The 24,502-nt window shown below is 56.2% G+C and overlaps 1 protein-coding gene across 1 annotated transcript; it reads right to left on the reverse strand.

Moving 5' to 3' along the window:
* Positions 1-8,678: 8,678 nt before the first annotated feature.
* On the reverse strand, positions 8,679-10,039 carry FAM222A (family with sequence similarity 222 member A). Its single transcript, XM_075534532.1, has one exon. The coding sequence runs from the start codon at positions 10,028-10,030 to the stop codon at positions 8,747-8,749; it is 1,284 nt and encodes a 427-aa protein (XP_075390647.1). The 5' UTR covers positions 10,031-10,039; the 3' UTR covers positions 8,679-8,746.
* Positions 10,040-24,502: the final 14,463 nt, after the last annotated feature.

Raw genomic sequence — 24,502 nt, forward strand, 5'->3', positions numbered from 1 at the left:
GAAAGTCTCACCTTTCTCCCACAGAGCTGCTGACCTCACGGTCAGCATCCGAATTTGTCTCCACTCTGAGGCAACGCTCCGAGGGTGCTGGTTCAGGGGCATGCGGCCAGGTGAGAGGTAGGTGCCTCTGAGGCGGCTTCGTATGCAAGTGGGGGGAGACTTCCCAGTTGTGCATCCTCCTCACACGTCCATGGCTGTGGCTGCTGCACTGACCAGCTCACTCAGGGCCGCCTCTGACCCCACCAGCCCTCTGCAACATCCAACCTGATCCTCCTTAGCGCCCTGCCATGCCCTTCACCCACACGCTTCCCACAGGACCTTGGGGCATCCTTTCACTGTGGCTAAACACCCCCCCACCCCTGGGCTCAGTTATGTGGCTGGTTTTGAGCAATGGGGTGCTAAAAAACTTAACAAAAAACACTCACTGCCATGGAGTCGATTCTGACTTTCAAGCAGCTACCCTAAAGGACTAACTGCCCCGTGGGTTTCCAAGGCTGTCAATCTTGATGGGAGCAGAAAGCTGCATCTCTCCGCCCCAGAGCAGCTCCCCCCCAAACCCAACTCCCCGCCATCGATTGAGTTGATGCTGATCACAGGGACCCTCTAGGACCGGGTCGAACTGCCCCTGTGAGCTTCCTAAGCTTTAGCTCTTTCTGGGAGTGGAAAGCCTCATCTTTCTCTTGCAGAGCAGATGGTGGCTTTGAACTGCTGACCTTACGGTAAGCAGCCCGATGCATAGCCCACTGTACTACCAGTGCCCCGGTCTCCTTAATTGTCTAGTGCAAACTGTTTACTTCGTCCCAGGACCTTACGGATGTGGTCATTGCTAGGTGCCATCCAGTCGGGTTCCAACCCATAGCGCACAGGACGGCATAGGTCTACAGATACTAAGAAGAGGTAAGTAGGCCAATAAATGTCCACTGCGTTCCACATATGCAAACATATTGGTTGCCATGGAGACATCCCAACCCAGCGAAGTCCGATAGGACAGAGTAGAACTGTCCCCATAGGGTTTCCAACGCTGTTAATCTTTTCCAAACCGGACTGCCCCAGCTTTGTCCCATGGAGTGGCTGGTGGGTTTGAACTGCTGGCCTCTTGGTTGCCAGTGGAACCGTTTTAGCACTGCATCCACATGGTTCGTGGGTCCCTGTATAGATTCCCTATCATAGATGAAGATACTGAAGGTCAGAGAGGCACCTGGCTGATAGGTAGTGGAGGTGGGATTTAAACCCAGGTGTTCTGCCCTCTGGAACCATGCTGGAGAGGGAGGACCGGCCCTTGAAGGGTAAGAGGTGATGAGGCCAGGTGGTTTTGCAGGTAAAATCCCTGTTGTCACCTGCCACTTCTGTGGCGCTCCGGGGGCTGTCAGCTTCCCTACTGACACACCTTTCCCTGTGATCACACCTTCCCCTGGCTCCCAGCAAGTGTTTCTTTTTCTGTGTGTTCATGTGCATTTAATAAGGATAAAGCACTTGTATGTCATACTTGACAGGAGGACTCCCCCCACCCCCTTCCAGGTTTAAAGCACTCGTGGGAAATAATTAGGGCTCTGCTGTCGTCAAAAAACACAAAGGGCCCCCCCATCAGAAAAGACAGACTCTGAAGCCCTCGGGCCTTAATTGAATAATTGCCTCTTATGCCTATGAATAGTTCATTATTACATGCCCTGCTATTATTAGCTGTTTTTATTGTTTTAGATGGATGCTGGCTTTTTCTTTTTTTTAATTCAAAAGCAGTTTTTCCAAGCAAACAGTTCTTCTTCCCCCACAGTGCAGGCTGGTGACATTTCCCAGGGCAATGCTGTCGAAGGCAGCAGTCAGCTCCACACCTCACCCCTGTCCTGGTGTTGAGGCGGGTAGGTGTGGGTGGGGAGGGAGGCAGCTAAAAGCTCCAGGTTTCATGCCTCTTGCGATTAATTTTCCAGGAGGGAGGAGGGCATTTGCATGAGAATCGAGCACCTTCCACCTTGTATTAGGAATTCTAAGTCGCTGGGCTGGGCGGGGTCTCCTACAGTCCTAGCTTTTGAGAGAGAAACAAAGGAGGGGGTGAGGGAGCCAGAGGGGCCCTGCTGGGACACATGGTTAAATGCTCCCCTCACAGTAAGGTTGGTGGTTCAGACCCACCCATGGGTACTTCAGAGGAAAGGCCTGACAATCCACTCCCGGACACATGGAGTCATCTTGAGTCAGGACTGACCCCGGAGCAGCTGGCTACAATAACTGACCAAGGAGCCAGAGATGGGTGTTGGATGGGGCTTTGGGGCAGGGGGAGACTCCAGTCGAAGAAGCCAGGGGGAGGTTTGAGGGGCAGGCTGGGAGTCTTGCGTTCTTAAAAGGCACCCTACAAAAGGCACGGGGTAATGGAGCCTGGCTGAGGCATGGACCGGACGTAGGCACTGCCTGGGGGCTTGGCTTGCATAACGCCACATGCAGGAATGCCCTGGTCTCTGCTTCAACCTCTCAGCACCTGTGGGATCTCTCATTCCCCGCACCTGCGCTTGGCCAGCTCTGTGCTTCCCTGAGCCAGCCACCCAGACGCCGGCAAGCCATGAGGGTAGGCCCAGTCCTTTGACCCAGTGCAGGCCCATGGGATAAGAGGGCTATGGACAGGGTGGGGTTCTGGGCAAAATTGATTCAGTGGTCCCCGCAAGAACTTCACCTGTGGATTTATTTGGCAAATGAGTTCTAAGTCTACTGACTGGATCTTTATTAAGAGGGGCACACAGAAGCCAAGGGAGAGGGGGGTGATCAGTGGAGCCACTGTCGATAAGCCAAGAAATGCCAAGGACTGCCGGGGGCCACCAGAAAACAAGGAGAGGCCAGAAGGACTCTCCCTTAGAGCTTTCAGAGGGCCTGTGGCCCTGCCGATACCTTGGTTTCAGGCTGCGAACTTCCAGAACCGAGAGAAGACAGTGGACCTGAACCAACCAGCCCTTGTGAGAACGGTGGGTGAGGGGGGCCATGTTCATCGACAGCAGAACCCCAGTGCTCGATATAACCAGGGTTTGACTGGAAATGTCGAGAAAATTTTGCATCGGAGCTCAAACAAAACATCGCGGAATTTGACCGACGCACGTGATTTTTGTCAACAAAAGCAGTTCCTGTTTGGGTCACTGGGCATTACTTGGCGTTGTTTAAACCCTTTGCCGCTGGGCTCCAAGCATTTTGCTATACTTTTCTTAATTTTTGTAACTGTTTTTAGATAAACACAGGTCCTAAGGAAGTTTTTTTGAAAAGGTTAGGGAAATGTTTTTTGAAAAGCCTTTTAAAAGAGAAAGCCAGCCAGGTCCTGGAGAAAAAAGGCAAAGAAGGGGGAAAAAAACTGAAAAGCAGCGACCAGTTGATTTTATGGAGGGGATTCCCTTCCAAACAATGCATCTCTCTCCACACCACTTCTCCACATCTGTGTCCACAGATCCAGATCCTCATCCGTCTCAAGGTATGGGCCATACTGTAGTGGTTAAAAATTTTTTACATGTTAAATTTATAGTATTTAACTCTGAACTTCCTTTGAAATTTCTATGTAATGTTTTGTATAAGAAGGCAAGGTTAGGGGTAAAAACTTGGTGGTCAAGAACAGATTAATCCGCTTTCAGTTGTTTCCTAAGGGAAAAATTGATTCAGAACTTGACTGTATCGCATCTTGACGCTTCTAGAACGGATTAGCATCGAGGTCCGGGTTCGGCGGTCCGTGCCATTCCCCATCAGGTTGCTGGGAGTCGGGGCTGAGGTCATTCTATCCTAAGCTGTATGGGCACCGTTAAGTAGCTAGGTTGGCAGAAGTCGTGCGTTGGATCCATTGGCGGCGATGACCGACAAAGCAGGGAACCAGGGAGGGAGCGCGCGCGCGCAGCTGCGGACGTGCCACCCAACCCAGTTAACGCGCCCAATCAAGGTGTGTTACACCTCTGGTCTGGCGCCAAGTGCGCGGCAGCTGGGTCTGAAAAGCTTGCACGTGGGCGTCCAAGGTCATCGATCGCCCTACACCTGACTGCCCTTCACCCCCCTGGCGCAGAGCCAGCTGGAGAGGTGGGTTTTTGGGAGGCGGAGCTCCAGGGGGTGGGGTGGGTGACAGGACGCGCCAGCCCTGGTTTGAGCGCTTCAGATTTGTAGGGCGCTTAGGCCGTTCCCTCCAGAGAGGGACTCGGGAGCGCGCCCCAGAAACTTGTGGGAAAACAGCCCAGGTCTTCGGCCACCAGGAAAACTTCGAAACAGCGTGGCTCCAGCCACGGCCCTGGCTCCGACAGCCTATGTGGTTCCATTGGGGACGCACCGGCGGTGCGGAGATTGGTCACCAGGGGCCGCTGTGGGCACACCCAGGATCCTCCTTACTGGGAAGTCAGCTGGAACAAGGTGCGCCCAGGTGTAGACTCAGGAAGTTCAGGGCCCCAGGGCTCCTTCCCAGCCATGCTCAGCTCCGGTTGCTAGGGCCTTAAGAGGTTTCGACTCAACGTTTCCTGACATTGGAGTTTGTTCCTTGGGATTGTCATCAACCACTGCCCGTGAGCCCATTCCGACTCACGGTGACCCCCCAGAGGACAGAGGAGAACTGCCCCTGGCTTCCCAAGGCAGTGCATCTGTATTGGAGCAGAGAAAGCCTTTCTCCCTCCAAGTAGCTAGTGGTTTCAAACTTCTGACCTTGCTTTTGGCTGCTAGGGCTCAAAGGGCGAGGCAAAGCGGGGTCAGACGCAGCTGCAAGGCCCTCCCAGAGCCTGCCACGTGATCTTGTGATTGCAGGCACATGTGTGTGGCTTTTCAGCCGCCTCTTGCTCGGCGGACTAAGTGCCATTTGTAATGTAAGCCCCTTTTTACGCCCTGGGCGCTTTGCTAGACAAGGCTTTGAATGCTCCTTCTCATCGTTGAGAAGTAAGGGTCTCTGAGAAGCTGTGGTTCCCCTGAGGCGATGTGTTTGTAAAAGCACCTTAGGTTTGAACCAGGGCTGCCCTGTCTGACATGCTAACCACCAGGTCCCGCTGGCCTCGGGGGACTAATGTGCTGTCATCCTGACTACACATGACCTGGTGTCAGCCCAGTCCTACAGATCTGGACATTGAGGTCACACAAATCGCCCAGGGCCACATGATGGCAGTGTGTGTGTGTGTGTGTGTGTGTGTGTGTGTATGTATATGAGTCGTTGAGCCATTTTATTCCTCCAGCCCTGTCACCTCGCAGGGTGGGGGTCTTCTCTAAGGTAGGGAGTGTGCAGGCACTGTTGGGGGGTACACAGGGAGCCCCAGCTCAAAGTGGGCTAAGTTGTTGCAGAGTCCAAGTTGAACCGGGGGCTTCCTTCCCAGAAATAGGAGAGGGGTGAGCTAAAGGCCGGGACACAGCATTAGGCAGGGGTCACGTCGGCGAGGTGTCCCTAGCAAACACCCTGCCCTCCACCCAAGTCTGCGCCGAGCCCTTTTGCCCGTCTGCTCACCTATGAAATGGGGTGACCCCTCTTCAATGACATCAAGATGAATGACAGCTGGGGTGGGGTGCTGGCCACAGATGGCTGCTGTGCCGAATGGCTTAGCTGTACAGCTGGTGTGAGCCCCAGCCAGTTGCTCTGGGAGGAGTCTGGTGTATGTGTGTGTCACTTAGACACAGGCTTGTGTCACTGATAGACGGGATGAGATGGCTGTCTCCCGTTTCCAGCACCCAGCCAGGGAGAGGCGGAGGGCAAAGGCTGCCCTGAAGCCAGAGAAGGGCACGCATGGAGGGTTGGGCGACATCCTCTGGATGGCTCAAGAGGTCACAGCCCAGAAGGGGCTCAAGCCCAGTTGCTTCTCCGTCCTTGGCTGTGTCTCTGGAGAGCGAGTAAACCTCTCTGGACCTCACGGGAGGGTGACATGGACGAGCAGCGCCTCAAAAAGGAAAAATCCCTTTTTTTGAATTCTGTGTTCCCACGGACTTTCGGTGTCCACCCCGTGCTGTGTTGTCCCATGCAGGAGGAAGTAGTGACATGTGGTGGCGGCCAGTCTGCCAGCCAGCTGCCATTGTGACTCACGGATGACACCACGGGACGGACCACAGGGTGCTCTTGGCATTCCTTTCCATCCTCTGACCTTCCCCGGGATTGACCACTAACTGCACCACAAGAGGTTCCTACTGTCTTGTCTGTCACTGCTCTTGTCCCTCAGGTGGGCCAGCGCCGGCACGGACAGCTCTCCATGGGCTGTAGGGGACACATGGGGGTGTACGGAAGAAGACTAGAGGGTCACTGAGCTTGGCCCCAGGCAGGACCTGGCCCTGTTTCACCTTCTCCTAGTCCCCACCCGTCAACTCCAAACTCAAACCCCCAACTCACGGCCCCTGAGTGGGTTCTCATATCGGCCCTAGAAGACAGGGTAGAACTGCCCCTGTGAGTTTCCAAGGCCGGAACTATTGATGGGAGTAGAAAGCCCACCAAGGCTCCCTGGGAGGGATTTATGAAGTGCCTGCTGGGTCTGTTGTGAGCTCCGAGGAGGTCAGGGAAGCACTCAGCCACCTGCCTGTGGCCTTCCAGGTAGCTGTGATTTCTCTGGGCAGCTTGTTCCCCGGGTTCCCAGCTCCCCAGGGGCTGGGGTGCCGAGTTTGGCTTACTGACCAGCTCTCAGAGGCCCTCCTAGCCTGTTTCTTCTCCCTCTGTGGAATGAAGGGTCCTGGGGTGGGCAGGGGCTGAAGGAGAACCTGGTGCAGAGCTCAGGGGGCTCCTGGGGACCCAGCTGGGTGGGCCACCTGGTTCAGGGTGGGGTGAGGCCTGGCTCCCTTCCTCCCCTCCGGAGGGAGGAGAAAACAAAGTGAAGTCAGGGATGGGGTGTGGCGAGGAGTTTGTGCTCAGACACCAGCTTTGCCATGTGACCTTGGACAAGTCATTTTACCCGAGTCTGCGGCTTCCTTTCAGAACCCCGTCCTGTGACAAGGAGGATGTGGGGCTCTAGCTGGATACCTAACTCACCCCCCTCCCCCCTCTCTGCCATCGAGTTGATGCTGACTCACAGTGACCCTTAGCACCTGGTTTGTTTCTGAGACTAAGCTTCACGGGAGTAGAAGGCCTGGTTTTCCTCCTCCGGAGTGGCTGGTGGTTTCAAACTGCCGACCTTGCCACCACCAGGCCTCCTCCAGCTAGGCAGTGGATGGGAACGTGCCTAGCCCCTGTCTGTCCAGCGGATTCTGACTCTTGGCACCCTCAGGTGTCACAGAGCAGAACAGCCCCCATCACTTTCTTGGTTGTCACCTGTAGTAGAGACCCGGTTGGCGGGCCTTTCTTCCGCAGTACTGTGGGCGTGGGTGGGGTCATGGTCAGCGCAAACTCTGCACCACCCAGGGGCATGAAGTGCTGAGCTCCCCCAGGGCTTCTGGACCAGTGGTGCTGGGATGGGCCGGCCAGGAAGATGGCGGCTGCAGTCCAAACAGTCGGCTACCACTGAAGCATGGGGCACAACGTCATGTGGGGAGAGAAACTGGGGAGGCTCTTAGTGCCAGGGGCTCCGTAGCTTGGTCGAGGGGCAGGGCCGCAAGGCTGCAGGCTGTGACCTAGCAGCCACCAGACTGTGTGTATGCTGATATATAGCCGGGGCAGATGGGAGAGTTCTCTCCGCCCCCCCTGAGGGACTCCCCCAAACCAGGAGGTGGGACCCCCCAAGCCAGCCATCTGAAGGCAGTCGGCTTGCCTCCCCGGGCAGGGTTGGGAAAGCAGAAACAATTCAACCACGGAACCATCTTTTTTTTCCTCTTTCTCTTTGCTTTTAAAACAATATAGTGCAGACTGCACTTCTCACAGTAGAATATAATGGTCAATTTTAGTATATAAAAAAAAACATTCTCAGAGATTTGTAAATGCACTTGGTGCTGGAACAGGCCTTGGAGAGATACAGTACCGCTTCCAGGTGCCCTGGGGGCAGGGCAGGGCGGGGCTGGGGGGAGTGGGCCCTGGGGACAGAGGTGGGGGGACCCCTGCCAGCCCTCCCCCGCTAGGTGCTGGTCGCTCCCAGGTTAAACCTAGCCCATTGTCCCCTCCCTAGTTTCAAGGAGACCCCTGAGTTAGGCAGGGTGGGGTCAGGTCTCCCAAGGCGGCAGGCCCTCTCCTGCCAGCCCCTGTGTGCGAATTGCGGAAACGGTGCCCCTTCCTTGGGATGTGAATCTGCGGGAGGGGGCAAGTCTAGGATGCGTCCGGAGTCCTCCTGGATGAGGTGCCAGTGTGCAGCCCTGTAAGATGTACTGGGGGGTGGGGGAAAGGGGGATATAACTTGGGGTTTGGAGACTTGAAATGGGCTTCTGTTAGGAACGTGGGGGGTAGCGGGAGCATGGGGAGAGGAAGGACTGGGTGAGGGGAGATGGTTAGTCCTTGAGGCTCCCATTGGAGTGGGCTCCGCCTACAGTGACTAGTTGGAGGGGGAGGGGGACAGTGAGGGCACAGAGATTCCCTCTGGGCCCCCTTTGCTCCGTTCCCAGGCTGCTGGGCGGGTCTGACCCAGTCCCTAGCTGGAGTGTCCTACCCTGGGGAATGGAGCAAGCCATTCTGTTTCCCAATGGGTCTCTCGCTCCCCCACCCCATCCCCCACCCCGCCTCTGCCATGGCTGGAGGAAGGCGCAGACTCCAGCGGCTGACCCTGCCCTCGCATGTCCTGGGCCGCCAATGCAGGAGGGGTGATCATGCAGCCAGTGTGACTGCAGCCCGCCTGGCTTCCCCTGCGGGAGGAAGCAGCCACCCATCTGCCCTCCAGCCGGACTCCCCCAGCGTCCCTCCAGCCCATCTGTGCGTGCACGTGCCCGGCGGGCCTTATCTGTAGACCGGCAGGCGGATGTGGGCGTGCTGGTGGTCGAGCAGCCGGGGCACGGCCACCGTCTCATAGCCTTTGCCCAGCATCTGCTCCTTGATGCATGGCGGCCGGATGTCATTGATAAGATACTCCAGCGACTGCAGGCTACTGCTCAGCGCGGCCGTGTTGCACATGCTCTTGCTGGGCAGGCCGGCCAGCGCATCCGTGGGGGGCCCTGCCAGCTCTCGGGCCACCCCCGGCCCCAGCTCCGTCACTGTCACCGTGGGGTTGTAGCACTCGCTGGTGGGGGTCACCAGCACGCTGTTCCAGGGCGTAGCAAAGTACTGGCCCACGGCGAAGTTGGCCGGCAGCCCAATGCCGCAAGTGAGGGGCGATCCTCCAGCCCGCTCGTATGTGCGCCCCGCGCACACCTCGGGGGACTTGCTGGCCACCGTGTTGCTGCTGTAGGCACGCAGCGGCTGGGGCAACGGCGGGGGCGGCTTCTGCGGCCACAGCAAGTAATCCAGGCCGCCGTCTGTGTAGCCTGCAGGCTTGGCTGCCCCAGCCAAGGTCAAGGCTGGCGTGGCCCCGGGGCCCAGCTCGCCACCGCTGCCCTTGCGGCAGTCGGGCAGCCCGGCGGCGGCCGAGTAGGCCAAGCTGGGGAAGCTGGGCGTGGGGCCGTGCTTGGCGGGACTGGGGTGTGGCACAGCCCCGGCCTGGCAGGCGGCAGGCATGGCCACAGCCTGGCAGGCAGCAGGCACAGTGCCCGGGGCCTGGCACTGCTGGTTCAGCTGGTACAAGATGCTGTGGATGGAGGGGAGGTTGGAAGGCTGCAGCGGCAGGCCCCGGCCGGGCAGGGGGATGACGGCCGCCGGCAGGCCGGCCAGCGGGGCAGGCGCCTCGGGTGGCTTGGGGTAGGTCAGGGGCCCCAGAGTGCTGGGCGCTGGGTAGGGGGCGATGCCCACCTGCACAGCGGCTGGCGAGAGCTTGGTCCGCTTGCCCTCGGCGCTCTTGAGCACACTCTTGGCTGGCCCGGTGGGCACAGCCCCGCCGGCGGAGGAGGAGGCGGAGGCGGCAGCGGCGGCCTTGACGATGGTCAGCAGGCCCTGGTAGCCGGCGGCGTGCTGTGGGTAGGGGCTGTAGCGCTGGCCACTGGTGTCGTAGCCGTTGACGGTGCGGCTCAGGTGCTTGTGCTGCGGCACACGGATGTTGGTGGGGAAGATCTTGACCGACAGCGGGCTGTTGGCCACCTTCTCGGCGTAGGCGTCCAGCTCGGCCGCGCTGGGGTAGCGGGCGGAATGCATGGAGCTGGCGGCTGGTTCACCTGCGAAGGGAGACAAGCGGGGAGGGAGGGGGCAGTGTGAGAACTCTGGCTTCCGAGGAAAATGACTAAGCCCCTGATCGGTGCTGGTCTACCCACCTCTCCTGGCCTTGTCGCCGTTCGTGGAAAACACGTGGAGGAAATGGCACATGCTATTAAATAGCTTGAACCTTCACAAGCAGACTGCGCCTGCAGAGAATCCCCCCCACTCCCACCCCACCCTTCTCTCAGGCCAAGAAAATGAACCCCGCCGGCTCCCTGGGACCTCTGCCCTCCCCAGGCTGTCGCCTCGTCAAAGGAAATTCTCCGGTCGCCTTCGTTGGCCCCCTTTTGCGGCCGTCTGTGCCTGTGATGGTCACACCGTTGGGCAACGTGGTGGCCCTTGGCTCTCGCTACAGGACGAAAGGACATGGTATACTCCCCACTCCTGCTGCTTCTGACACCCACATACCCCCACACACCCGCTACAGCAAACATGCCCACTTTTCTCCCCCGTTTAATAATTTATTGAGTTTTCCGTGAAAGTGTACCCTGGTGGGCTCAGGTCCCATCCAACAATTTCCATACAGACTGTTGGCGTGGCACCAGTTACGAGAAGCCGTCCTATACGTAGCCCCTGGTGCATGCATGCCCTGAACTCTGTTGGGGACCCACCCGGAAGTGGGGTTACTGGCCTGAGGGGATGCGCATGCTTAGCTTAAGGGGTCCTGGTGGCGAAATGGGTAAGTGCCCCATTGGGGAGAAAAGGTCTGGTCCCCTAAGGACCACAGCCCTGTCAACTCTAGCGGGGGCGGCCTGCTCCGTCTCACAGGCTCGCCCCAGCCCCTGGCTACAGCAGCCACAGGTTGGACTTTGGGGGACCAAGACGCCAAAGTCTGCAAGATTGGCCCCCACCAGCAGATGGGAAGTTCCTTAATCCTCTCTCCATGCATCACCTGTCTCTTAATTGACTGACACCCCTGCATGGTGCTTATGCGGATCATCTGTCAACCAGATGATGGGGGCTTGCTGGCCCAGGGCCAGATTAGGACCCTCAAGACACCCACCTTAGGACGCCACTGGGGCTGGGTTAGAACTCTTCCCCCACTGCACCCTGCCCTGGGCACCACCCCCTCAAGCATGGGTCAAGGCACTCCCCTGACTGGTTAGGGACTCTGGGGGCAGGTTAGGAATCCCAGGGCCGGGTACGGCATATGACTACATTGTGCCGGGTGTCCGGAGTAAGGGTGGACATGAGGCCATGAAATCCAAGGCTGTGGCCACTGGCTTCAGGCTCAGATGCCCTGTTTGGTCGGGAGGATGGGCACCACTTGGCCCCAGAGAGAGTTCAGATGTGCGGGAAGCAGTGTGAGCAAGACAAAGCCACGGCAGAAGGGTCACTCTGCTCCGACCTCACGTACAGGAAATAACGCAAATGCAGAGGGGCAGGCAAGAGGACTTGGGGTCCTCGGGGTGGGAGGGAGGGGACGCAGTTGTTCAAGGGTGACGGTGTTGACAGGGCTGGGGTGGGGGGAGAATCCCACGAAAACAATACAGGTCGCCCAGCATGAAGACGGTGATCAAACACTGAAGGTGCGGGGGGGAAGACGGGGCAGGTGGGAATGACTGAATCACTGGGGTCCATTTGCAGCTGTTTCCACCACGCACCCATACAGAGGTGTGTTTATGAGGAGGGGCTTGATCCCCTTGCCAGTCTCCCCTCATCCTTGCTACCCAGAACCTCGGAGTCCACCTGTCACCTTCAGCCAGTGTGGTGCCCACTGCCTTTTCTCCCGAGCACAGAACTGAGTGTGAGCTGGGTGACAGGCTAACTGTCCCCCGCCAGAGGGGAAGGTGGGTCACTGGCAGGTAGGACCGCCCCCCCTGCTCCCAAGACCCTTCTGAATGGAGGGGATGGGGCTTTGGAGTTGGCTGGGCCTGGGTGGAGTCCTGGTGTGGGCGCTGTAGCCTGGACAAAGCCTACAGTGGTGGGGGGAGGGCACTGCTAACCTTCGATCCAGAAGCTGGCGGCTCAAGCCCACCAGGGTGCCTCAGAAGAAAGGCCTGGCAATCTGCTGCTGGCACTCAGCCCCCCCTTCTGGGGGGGGGGAGTGTTTCCACTCTTACACACTCACTGGGATCCACGCAGTGGCAGCTGTTTTCCTGTTTTTGTCTTTCGTGGCCCTGGGCACACATGCTCTGCTGAGCCTCAGTTTCTCCACATGGGGCATAGGCAGCCTCCAGGAGCAACGGTGCAAGGGCTGAGGTGGGATGGCAGTGAGTCACGCGGCAGGGCAGGCTAGCGGGGGCCAGTGTTCGGCATCATGCTCATGTCCCCTTTTCCCAGGAGCAAACTCCTCCAGGGCTCAAGCTGCGGACACGGGCGGGCCTGGCATTGTGCTCGGAGCCAAAGACAGACCCCACAACCCCACCCTGTGGCTCCTCACCACTCAGGCGGCCCCACAGTCACCTCCATCCTCTCAGAGCCTCCCCGCAGAGCTCCCGCCCATCTGCACACATTCATGCTATGGGGTGGCGGGGGCAGCAGGGGAACCCAGGGAGGCTGACCCCGCTCTGGCTGCCAAGACCACCTTCTCCAGGCAGAGAAAACCCACAGGCAGGCACAGGGGTGAGGCTGAGGTGCGGTGGGAGCTGGCAAGGCCTTTAAGTGAGAGGTGGGGGGAGGGCAGGAAGGACCACAAAGGGGCCTTTCTGCAACACCCCCTCCCGGGAACCACCTGGCAATGTCCGGAGACCTGTGTGGTGGTCACAACTGAGGGTGGGGATGTGACTGACCTCTAGTGGGTAGGGACCAGAGATGCCAACTCATGCCCCCACAGTGCTCAGGCCAGTCCCCCCACACAGAGAGCTCCTCACTGGTCGGGGGTGTCCTGCAGGGCTTTCACAGCTGTGACCTTTCAGAAGCACACCCCCGGGCCTCTTCCAAGGTGCTGCTGGGCGGGGTCCAATCATTGGCCTTTGGCTCACAGTCAAGCGTGTAACCGGAGGCCGGAAATACAGGCAGGGCCCAGGGCACTGCCCCAGGAGGTATTAAGGCAGGGCAGAGCGGATCCTGCAGGTAGCAGCCAGCAGAGGGGCACTGCTCTGTCCTTGCCTGGGCCAGGTGCTGGGGCTGACCCTGGGCCAGCTACGGGCCCCCATCTTGGGGTAGCCCCTCTTCGGTGGCCTAAAATAAACTCGGTGTAGAGAATGGAAATGTCACTTTGGCCAACGGGGGAATCTTTCTCTGAGGTTGGATTTAAACTACATTATACAAGCAATTTCATGGGCACTTAGCGCCGCTCGGAGTCCCGCGGAAAAAAAAAGAGAAAAAAGGGCCCAGCTCTTCATTTACCAGCCGTAAATCAGCGGTTGCTATAATGAGCACAAAAATGTCACTTTTTTGCAATTTTACAGATGAACAAAACTGGCGAAATTAACTGTGGTAACCTACGGTCGTCAGCAGAAGCAGTGGCTGCCGGGGGGGAAAAATTATATCTGTATGTATTTTTGTCGCTCTCAGACTCTCTTCCCAAGCAAGTTTCCGCCATTGTGGTATGAACTCATTTGTCCTCACCATTATACTTTCATTTGGAGTTTATCTTGAATATCCAATGAGCCACCAGCTGTGAAAATGATTAAATCTACAAAATCTATCTAGTGGATGGAATACATTAAATGTTTAAAGCCAAAAGGAAGTGTGTGTGTGTGTGTGTGTGTGTGTGTGTGTGTCCATCAGTCCGTCCATCCGGGGGAGAGTGATGGCTCCTCTTGGGCCCCGTTGCTGACATGGGGATCCAGCTCGGCCCTGTATGGTCAGCAGGGCTGAGTGAGGCCAGCTAGCTGGCCGGGTTTTGGCGGGCACCGCCATTGCTGGGGTGGCAGCCTGCACAAGGTTCCGTGGCCCCTGTCTTTCTCGACTCCTCTCGTCCGGCTTGCCCAAGGCCCTTGAGAGTTCATGCTCGTACTTGGCAGTCAGTTTCCAAGAGGTCTCTCACCATGATGGCTACTCCTGGTTTACTCCCTCGATGAGTAGGGCCGGCCTAGGTAACCGGTTAGATACTGTGGAGGTGGTCCTATGGGACTTCTGTGGCTAGGTCATAAGAGACGTTGTGTTACCTGCCCCTCACTCTCGGGGAAGTGGCCGTTATGAGGATACATGAGTAGCCTAGATGGGGGAAACGGAGGCCCCCCCCAGCCCTCAGGGAGTGTGGAACTGAGGTCTCCAGTCAATAGGCAGTGAGGACTGAGCCCCCAGCAAGGAGGAATCAGGGTCCCCAGCCACGAGGCAGTGAGGACTGGGAGGGCCCCCTCCCCAGTCAAGCTTTCAGGTGAGGGCAGCCTGGTCACCCCCAGAAAGCAGCCTCATGAGAGACACTGAGCAGACACCCCCCCCCCCCCCCCCCCCGGCTCAGCCACTCTCCGAGTCCTGACACACAGAAACCAGGGAAGAGAATAAATGATGGTGTTTTTAAGCCACAAAGTTGGGTGTGGCTGACATTAAGTTACACATTACAACCTAACTGCTTAAAATGAAAGCACCGAAAAAAATTCAAGCCTTGAGTTGCAACATTGAAAGATCCTATGAGCAAACTACCGAGTGATGCAGTAAGCCTATCCAGTCACCGTACCATAACAGAACGAGTGACATTCCACCACTTCAGGAGGTAGCAGATGAGCAAGACCCAGTGATGCTAAAGCAGCCCAGGCTGCACTGAAGGCATTCACCAAAAACAAGACTCCAGGAATTGATGGAATGCCAATGGAAACAGTCCAATAAGCTGGCGAAGCACTGGAAGCACTCGTTCATGTATGCCAAGGAATGTAGAAGACAGCGACTTGGCCGACAGGCTGGAAGAGACCTGTATTTCTGTCCACTCCTAAGGCAGGTGACCCACCGGGATGTGCATGGGCCAGAGCAGTACCACGGCTCTCACATGCGTATCAATTTGCGCTGAAGATCACCCTCGGACAGCTGCAGCAGTGATTCAGAAGAGAGTGTGAAACAAGGGCCATCAGATTTGCCGATGCCGTCAGAGTTTCAGATGGGCCTTGGCCCCAAAGTAGAGACCAGAACGACGTTTTCATGCGTCGGATCGACGTGGGCCCAGGCATTTGACTGTATGGAGCATAAGAAACTATGGGCAGCCTGGTGTTCATGCGGAATTTGTACATGGATCACGAGGCAGTTGTGGGACCAGAACAAGGGGCTCCGGTGTGGAGCAGATCCGAGAAGCCGGATTACATGAAGGCGGCGGCATCGGGAATTTGTACATGGATCACGAGGCAGTTGTGGGACCAGAACAAGGGGCTCCGGTGTGGAGCAGATCCGAGAAGCCGGATTACATGAAGGCGGCGGCATCGGGATTGGAGGGAGGCTGATCAACCACGCCTTGCTTGCTGGCGGGGAGGAGGGCTTGGGAGCACTTGCTGGTGTGGACATCAAGGACCGCAGCCCTCAGGTTGGATTATGACATAATGTACAGAATCCCCCAAGTCCTCACGACTGACCCAACGGATCACACTGTGACAGATGGAGGAAAATGTTGAAGTGGTCAAGGTTTTTTGCCTTGCCTGGATCCACAACCAACGCTCATGGAAGCAGCAGTCAGGAGATCAAATGTTGCATTGCCCTGGGTGAATCTGCCCCGCACGACCTCTTTCGAGTGTTACCAAGCAAAGATGTTAGTTTGAGGCCTGGGGTCTGTTTGACCCACACCCTGGTGTTCTCAGTTGCTTTCTACGCGTGTGAAAGTTGGGCAATGAATGAGAAAAACTGAAGAAAAAAGGATGCATTTGAACTATGGTGTTGGAGAAGATGACTGGGAGTACCACGAACTGCCAAACAACCTCAAACAGCTCTGTCTTGGAAAAAGTACAGCCAGAATGCTCCTTAGAGGCCAGGATGGCCAAACTTGGTCTCACCTACTTTGGGCATGGTTTCAGGACAGATCGGTTCCCGGCGGACAGCATGCTTTGTGAAGTTCAGCAGGCTGGCGAGAAAGATGGACTGCCACGCCGGCTGCAGCAGTGGCCTCACCCGCAGGGACCTCCGTGAGGACGGTGCAGGACCATTTTGTGCTGTTGTACACAGGTCACTGTGATTCAGAACCGACTCAATTACACCTGACCACCCACCAGCTAACCGATACAGGTTCCCATTCTACAGGCGAGGAGCTTCCCATGGCCACACTCGCAGCAAGGGGCAAAGCCGGGATCTGGACCCTGTGCAGCTACCTCCCAGTTGATCCTAACCCACCCCAGGCAGGACTTGGCCAAGGCCAGGTGGCCGGGGGCTACCCTCCCAGAATGGAAAGCCGGTTTCTCTTAGCAGAGTCCCACTCCTGGTGGCCCGTGTTCAGAATGGAATTCCACAGAACCCCACAGTGGCTGATCTCCTGAAGGAGAACACCAGCCCTTTCTTCCAGGGCACCTCTGGGCGACTCAGATTTCTAGTCTCCTGGATGGCAGCTGTGCTAACCATTGGCACTGCCCAGGGACACTCCTCCATGGTATCAGGAGGAGGCAGCTTGGGGAGAGGAGGGGCCGCACAGCCAGGCAGCTCTCTAGCTTTCAACTCTTGGTCTGCTCCCCGGACATTGCGGTGCGGTGGCCTGGAGCAGAGTGGAAGAGCCTGCTTAGTACTTTAGTGCCAGGGGGACAGGAAGGTCACCAGGAGGGCCAGGCCACATGCCCTTGGGTCCAGCAAAACCCCATCTCAAACCTGGCCTGCTTCACACACAGTACGCCTCTAGCCTCTAGCTGTTGAGTTTTGGGCCCCTGTTTTGCCCCTAAGGAGCCCTGGTGGCATACTGTTTCCACATTGGGTTGCTAACCACAAGGTGAGCAGTTTGAAACCATCAGTTGCTCCTCGGGAGAAAGAGGAGGCTTTCTACTCCCATAAAGAGTTACAGCCTCAACTGGACATCCCCTTACAGAAGGGTCGCGGGGAGGAGACGAGCCAGTCGGGGTGCAGTGTAGCAATGATGAAACATACAACTTCCCTCCAGTTCTTTAATGCTTTTTCCCCCCTACTATCATGATCCCAAGTGTACCTTACAAATCTGGCGAGACCAGAGGATGTACACTGGTACAGAAAGGAACTGGAAACACAGGGAATTCAGGATGGATGATCCCTTCAGGACCAGTGCTGAGAGTGGCGATACCAGGAGGGTGGAGGGAGGGTGGGGTGGAAAGGGGGAACAGATCACAAGGCTCTACATATAACCCCCTCCCCGGGGGACGGACAACAGAAAAGTGGGTGAAGGGAAACATCGCACAGTGTAAGACATGACAAAATAATTTATAAATTATCAAGGGTTTATGAGAGAGGGGGAAAATGAGCTGATACCAAGGGCTCAAGTAGAAAGCAAATGTTTTGAGAATGATAATGGCAAGAAATGTACAAATGTACTTGACACAATGAATGAATGTATGGATTGTGATGAGTTGTACAAGCCCTCAATAAAATGATTTAAAAAAAAGACCACAAAGATTTACAGCCTCAGAAACCACAGGGGCAGTTCTACCCTGTCTTTTAAGATCACTGTGAGAGAGAATCGAGTGAATGGCAGTAAGCTGGGGTCTGTGACTTGTTTCCTGAGCCCACCCCTAAGTTCCTCAGACCTCCCTGAGCAGCAGAGTGGCACCGAGCAGCGGTCCTCCACCTTCCTCACGCCGCGACCCTTTAATACAGTTCCTCATGTGGTGGTGATCCCCAACCATCACATTATTTTCGTTGCTACTTCATCACTCATTTTGTTTCTGTTATGAATTGGGCGACCTGGTTCAGTGCTGGCCTGGGTTCAAATACTGCCCTGTAGCATGCTGACCACGGTGTCGGGCAGCCCGCTGCCCCTGCGCCTCGGCGTTTCCTTCTGAACAGGGGCCACATGCAGCTGCTGTGACTCAGGCGGGAGGTTGGGCGGTCTGGCCCTCGGTGGGTGCTGGGTGGACTCTGTTCAAATCCACTCCAACACCTCCGAAAACCCTGGGCTGAGCCCCCCTGGTCAGGGTGGCATCTGAGACCCAGCCACCAGGCCCAGAATTACCCTGTGCCCCCCCCCCCTCAAGATGCACACACAACCCAGGTCCCCGGTCTGGTGACAGTGCCTCCCATCTGAGGGCTTGCTCGGTGCCCGGCATCACCACAAGCCCTCGATGCCCTTGTTCTTCTGCCGCCCCCCTGGCAGTCTTGGGAGGCAGTCTGGGGGTTAAGTGAGGAAGCAGAACACCCAAGGGCCCAGGTGTCCGGTGGGGTTGCCATGGGCACCCTGAAAGAGGAGGCCAATGGGCAGCAGATGGACAGAGGTCGGGGCTGTGCATAGATTCACAGCCACAGCAGGGTGGGTCGCCCGTCTGAGACCCTTGCTGGTGAGGAAAGGGCTCGTGAGCCTGGGGTTGGGTTCGGAGGCCAGCCACCAAGCAGCGGGCAGCACCGCACACCATTCCACTGGTCCTCTAGCCCAACTGGGAGGCCGCCCAGCTCCATGCCGGGGGCAGTTCCTCTCGGGAAGAGCCTAGGCCCCCCATCTCCGGGCCCTGAGCGGTGACTCTGGGCTGTGCAGCTGTTCGTGCTCCTGACCCGTGGCAACCCTGCGTGTGCAGGGCAGAAGGGCTCCATAGGGTTTTCAAGGCTGTGTGACCTTTGGGATGCAGACTGCCAGGCCTTACTGCTGAGGTACCTCTAGGTAGATGCCACCTATGGACCCACTGGTGAGTAGATGAGAGATCAACTGCAAGGAGACTCGGATTGGGCGGGATGGCCCGCATGGGCCAGGCTGCGTGTTTGTGTCCACTGTGCTCCAGTGCCCAGCATGCAGCGTGTTCACATGTGGTGGTCTGCCGGCTGTCCTGACCACTGGGGTGTTGCCTCCTCCAGGAAGCCTTCCCTGGTCTGCTCCCCACATGCCGAGGCTGTGTGCTGGCCCATCTCCAACCCCTTCCTCTGACCCCCCCCCCCCCCAAAGCCCTGTAGGGAAATGCAGAAGGCTGGCTGGCTGGGAGGACCGGCGCAGTCATCACTGCCATCAAGGTAATGGGATGGCCCTTTCACAGGGGCCTTAAATAGACGCCGCTATTAACGAGTATAGCACGCCAATTAAAGCCAGCCCTTCCAGTGGGGCTGAGTGCTGCTGCCTGGAAGGGGGATGGCGAGCAGAGCAGATGGACATGGCCAGGCTGCCTCCTGAAAGTCACGTGGAGCACGGGGCCCCACTGTGGAGGTTGCTGGGACGTGTCATGCACTCCAAATGGATTGGCCATGTGGGTTACCTGCTGCAGGTAACCCAGGGCAGCCGCTGGGAGCCTGTCGTGGGACAATGGGGTGAGCACATGGGGTGCAGCAAGCACTCTTTAAGGGGGAGGTGGGAGGTGCTGGGGGTGGGGCGGGCACCGGATGGGAGCAGGGAATAGCAGGGGTTTGATACCAGCCCAGACTTTCTGACTCTTTTCAACCAGGGCTACTGAGTCCTGGTATTTGGCTGCTAACTGCCAGACCAACAGTTCGAACCCACTAGCTACTCCGAGAGAGAAAGAGGCAGCTTCCTAGTCTCGTAAAGAGTTACAGTCTCGCAACCCCCCGGGGGCATTTCTACTCTGCCCTGTAGGGGGCACTGTGAGTTGGCATCAACTCGATGGCAGTGGGTTAGCATTGGCCTTTGAGCATCTCTTGTGGATATAAACCAATCTAGGGGCTGCCCAGCCAAACGAGAGGTTATCTCTCCCCAGCACCCCCATGCCCTGGAAGCTATAGTCAGGGACCGGTGGATGGAGAGATAGGCAGACTGACTGAGGCTTGGAGAGGCGTGTGTTTGGCACTGAGTTCTGCTGACTCCAGGACAGCTGCCTGGATCACTCCGCAAGCCCCAGGCACCTCCTGATTCATGAGGTAACCCCCCTAGTTGTCCCTTTGATGAGCCTCAATATCCCCAGCTGCAAAAATGGAGCTAGCTGGTGGGAGGACGAGAGGCGAGCCTGGGATCCAGCAGGTGCTTTGCGGATGTCTGGACAGCTCACGCTGTCGCCGACCCTTGTCTTTCCCGTCTTCCCTGGGGCTCCGGATGTCGCCATGAGTGTCCTGGGAGCTGAAATTCGAAGGGCAGGGCATCTGGGCTTCCCCAGACAGATGGGGTCCTGGCCAGCCCTGGCCCACAGGGAGAGCAGCCCACATTTGCATTCCCCTTCGCTGCGACACCCTGCCCTTGGAGGTGGCAGCCTCCTGAATGCTCAATTAACGTGACACTAATTAGCCGGTGGCATCAGCAGAATCCTTAATGAGTCTGTCCAGGAGAGGGGGTGGGGAAGACAGCAGAGCCAGGGACAACCCAGCTGTTCTCTGGCCTGGGGGCGGGCAGGGAAGGTGGCTTAGCTCCTTTCTGGCGTTCCTAGGAAACCCTGCCCTCCTGATCTGGGTAGCAGTCCCAGGGCCTTTGGGGTCAGTGCTCCTTGGCAAGAGCCTGGGCCCCAAGCACTGACCAAGTGGTGACACTGGGCTGTGTTGTGGGTCGATACTGTGGCCATTCTGACTCGTGGGTACCCGGTGTGTGTGCAGAACAGCAGGGCCCCGCAGGGTTTTCACGGTGGTGTGATCTTTGGGAAGCAGATGGCCAGGCCTTACTGCTGAGGTGCCTCTAGGTAGATCCGAGGTACCCGGCCCTGGTGGTGCTGTGGTTTTGAGTTGGCCTGGTATTGCAAAGTCAGCAGTTCAAAACCACGAGCCTTTCCTCGGAAGAAAAACACGGCTTTCCGTATGGTCTCAGAAACCCACAGGGGCAGTTCGACCCCATCCTGTAAGGGTCGCTCTGGGTCGAAATCAACTTTTGATGGCAGTGGGTTGTTTTTTGTTTTTGAAGTTACCCTCTTGGTCCCTGCCTGTTTCCCCGTCACAGTGACTGCGTCAGGACATGCTGCCGAGCCTGGCACCAATCATGGCTGTCAGCCCCTGAGAGCTCACAACAGCTGTATGTGCTCAGAGATGGCAGGCCGCCCTTCTTCTAAGTCTTCCTGGGACAGAAGAGGCAGTGAAGGGTGGCAGTGACCATTAGGCACTGCCCAAAGGACCCTGTCTCTCACGTATGTACCGACACACGTGGGTGCACACGTATGTGTGGCACACACACATGCTTAGATGCTTCAGGCCACATGTGTGGAGAACCACATGTCCCCAGATATTTGGGGGACAGCTTGTCTTCTCTCAGGGTGAGTACATATCTCACCACCCCACCCCCACCCCATTAATACTTGCCGGACCCCTTAGGAGCCAAATGGTCTCTGTAAGTGACTGGGAATACTTGACCCCCTCCCTCCTCATTGAACTTCCCTACCCCTCCCCGCCTCAGTTTCCCTTACCTGTGTTGTCCCCCCCATGGGTGCATCCTCTTTCCTCCTCCACCCGGCCGTGGTGGCTTTGTCTCACCGAGCCTGCTGCACTGTCCATCTGCCTGGCTCCAATCTGTGTCCACACCCATGTGCGGCTGTCTCATCTGCCTCCTCCCCGCGCCCCACCCCTTCAGTCTCACATTCTCCTGTCCCGGTCACTGGCTCCCTGCCCATCCCGGGACCTAGTTTCTGCAGCTCCTTCCGCATCCCTGTATCCTGGCTCCAAGTCCTTTCCAAGTGCTGCCGACACGCCGCAGGTGGCTGGTCGCCACTGCTTGGATGTGATGCATTTTGCTGAGCTTGTTTTGTTGTTCAATTGTCGTAAAGACACACACACACACACACACACACACACACACACACACACACGACATCTGCCAAGCCAGCATTTTCCAGGTAAGTGATTTAGTGACATTAACGCACCCTGTGTCAGTGGGGGCACATTGCACATGCAGAAGACTAACGCTCACGGGCTGGGGTTTAGGGAACACCAGATAACTCGCGAGTCACTTGCGCAGAGCCGTGGTCGTGTTGTACAATCATCACCTATAATCGTAAATGTACCGCTTCCTAACGGGGACCCCCGATGTCCCGGCCCTCTGCCCCCCACCGTTGTTAGGGGCTGCCGAGTACGAGGTAAGACAGAAGGACCCCGTGTGTAATTCTGCCCAGTCCGCACACGTGTCGTGAAGGGTGAGTCCGTCGGTGCAGCCGCGGGGTCAGGCCATCTCCTTGACGGTCTCCCTCTTTGCCCTGGTGTCCTCCTCCCGGCCTGGGCCCTCCTGTCCACATGTCCAAAGCACGCACGACGGCGTCTAAGGAGGAGTCCAGGTTGTACTTCTCCCGGGGCAGGTCTGCTATTCTCCGAGAAGCACACGGAGGTGCTTCAACATCCACCACGGTTCAGACACGTCAATCCGGAGGCCTTTACTCCTTGGCCTGTTTAAGTTGTAGGGACCCTTTATGTAAGCTGGTTCTGAAACCGCTCTCTGATACATGGTTCCCCAAGTCGTCCTCCCGGTCGCCAGGCTGTCTCTTGACTTTGCCGTGACAGTCCTTTGTGGAACGAGCATTTTTATTTTAATCAAGTCTAGTAGATTTATCTTGGTTGCCAGGCCCTGGAGCCTTTCTTCTTCTTCTTTTAAAAATCATTTTATTTGGGGTTCATATAATTCTTATCACAATCCATCCATCGTGTCAAGCACATTTGTACATTTGTTGCCCTCATCATCCTCAAAACATTTGCTTTCTACTTGAGCCCTTAATATCAGCCCATTTTCCCCCTCCCTCTCCACTCCCCCCTCTCTCATGGACCCAGGATAATTTATAAATTATTATTTTGTCATGTCTTACACTGTGCGACGTCTCCCTTCACCCACTTTTCTGTTGTCCATCCTCCAGGAAGGAGGTTATATGTAGATCCTTGTAATCAGTTCTCCCTTTCTACCCCACCTTCCCTCCACCCTCCAGGTATCCCACTCTCACCATTGGTCCTCAAGGGGTCATCTGTCCTGGATTCCCTGTGCTTCCCATCTGTCCTGGATTCCCTGTTTTTCCCAGTTCCTATCTCTACCAAAGTACATCCTCTGGTCTAGCCAGATTTGTAAGGTAGAATTGGGATCATGATAGTGGGGGAAGGAAGCACTTAAGAAGTAAAGTTGTATGTTTCATCATTGCTACCCTGAACCCCGACTGGCTCTTCTCCCTGCGACTCTTCAGTAAGGGGGTGTCCAGTTGACTACAGATGGGCTTTGAGTCCCTACTCTGCACTCCCCCTCATTCACAATATGATTTTTTGTTCTTTGATGCCTGATACCTGATCCCTTCTACACCTCATGATCACACAGGCTGGTGTGCTTCTTCCATGTGAGCTTTATTGCTTCTGAGCTAGATGGCTGCTTGTTTACCTGCAAGCCTTTAAGACCCCAGACACTATCTCTTTTGATAGCCAGGCACCATCAGCTTTCTTTACCACATTTGCTTATGCATACATTTTTCTTCAGTGATCGTGTCAGGAAGGTGTGCATCATGGAAACCCTGGAGCCTAATTCTATGGTTTCTCCCTAGAAACTTTATGTGTTTCTCTGTTTGTTTTACACTTAGATCTTTTATCTATATTCAGTTAGTTAAAAGAAAAATTAACAGCTTTATTGACATATAATTCACATATCCCACAATTTTATTGGTTTAAACCTATTACAGAGAACTGTGCAATCATCACAATTTTCTATATTTTCTTCCTTTTTAAAAAATCGTTTTATTAGGGGCTCATACAACTTTTATCTCAATCCATACGTACATCCATTGTGTAAAGCACATTTGTACATTCCTTGCCCTCGTCATTCTCAAAACATTGGCTCTCCACCTAAGCCCCTGGCATCAGCTCCTCATTTCCCCCCTCCCTTTTCTTCCTTATTATACTCATTATCATTAGCTCCTCATTTTCCCCAACACCCCCACCCCGACCCGCCATAACCCTGAGACACTATCAATCCAATCACTACCTCTGCAGATTTACCTATCAGGAATTTCATCTACAGAAAAACACACCCCAAAGCCCCAGCCCAACAGCAACACAACGAAACGGAGGAAAACCTCAGCTGGAGAAGAGGAAATGACCCAAAGTAGAACAAACTCAAAACGGGCCAAAGGGAGGACAAACGATAGTGCGCACAAGTTTAACCACTTTGCAACGCACTCTATTTTCAGTTAACTGTTGAGCGCCGTGCGACGGATGAGTCTAGCCTCACTCCTCTCATTTGAAGAGGCTGTTTTCTCCCTCACTCAGTGGACTCAGACAAGGAGGGGGTGTCTAAGAGTCGGGGCTGCTAACCACAAGGCCAGCAGTTTGAAATGAGCCGAGAGAGAGAGAGAGAGAGAGAGAGAGAGAGAGAGAGAGAGAGAGAGAGAGAGCGAGCGAGCGAGCGAGAGCGCTTTCTACTCTAGTGAAGCATTAACAGGCTCGGAATCCCACAGAGGCAGTTCTCTCCTGTCCCATGAGGTCCCTAGGACTCGGGATTGACTCGGTGGCGCCCGTCAGTTTGTTTTTTTTGGCTTGGTGGATGTACTTGGCATCCGTCCTGGTTAAACCAGCTGA

Source organism: Tenrec ecaudatus, chromosome 16, assembly GCF_050624435.1.
Source record: "Tenrec ecaudatus isolate mTenEca1 chromosome 16, mTenEca1.hap1, whole genome shotgun sequence".
Taxonomy (NCBI): Eukaryota; Metazoa; Chordata; class Mammalia; order Afrosoricida; family Tenrecidae; genus Tenrec; species Tenrec ecaudatus.

Coding starts and splice junctions, on each gene's coding strand:
- FAM222A (XM_075534532.1), bottom strand. CDS start 10,030: ATGCATTCCGCCCGCTACCCCAGCGCGGCCGAGCTGGACGCCTACGCC.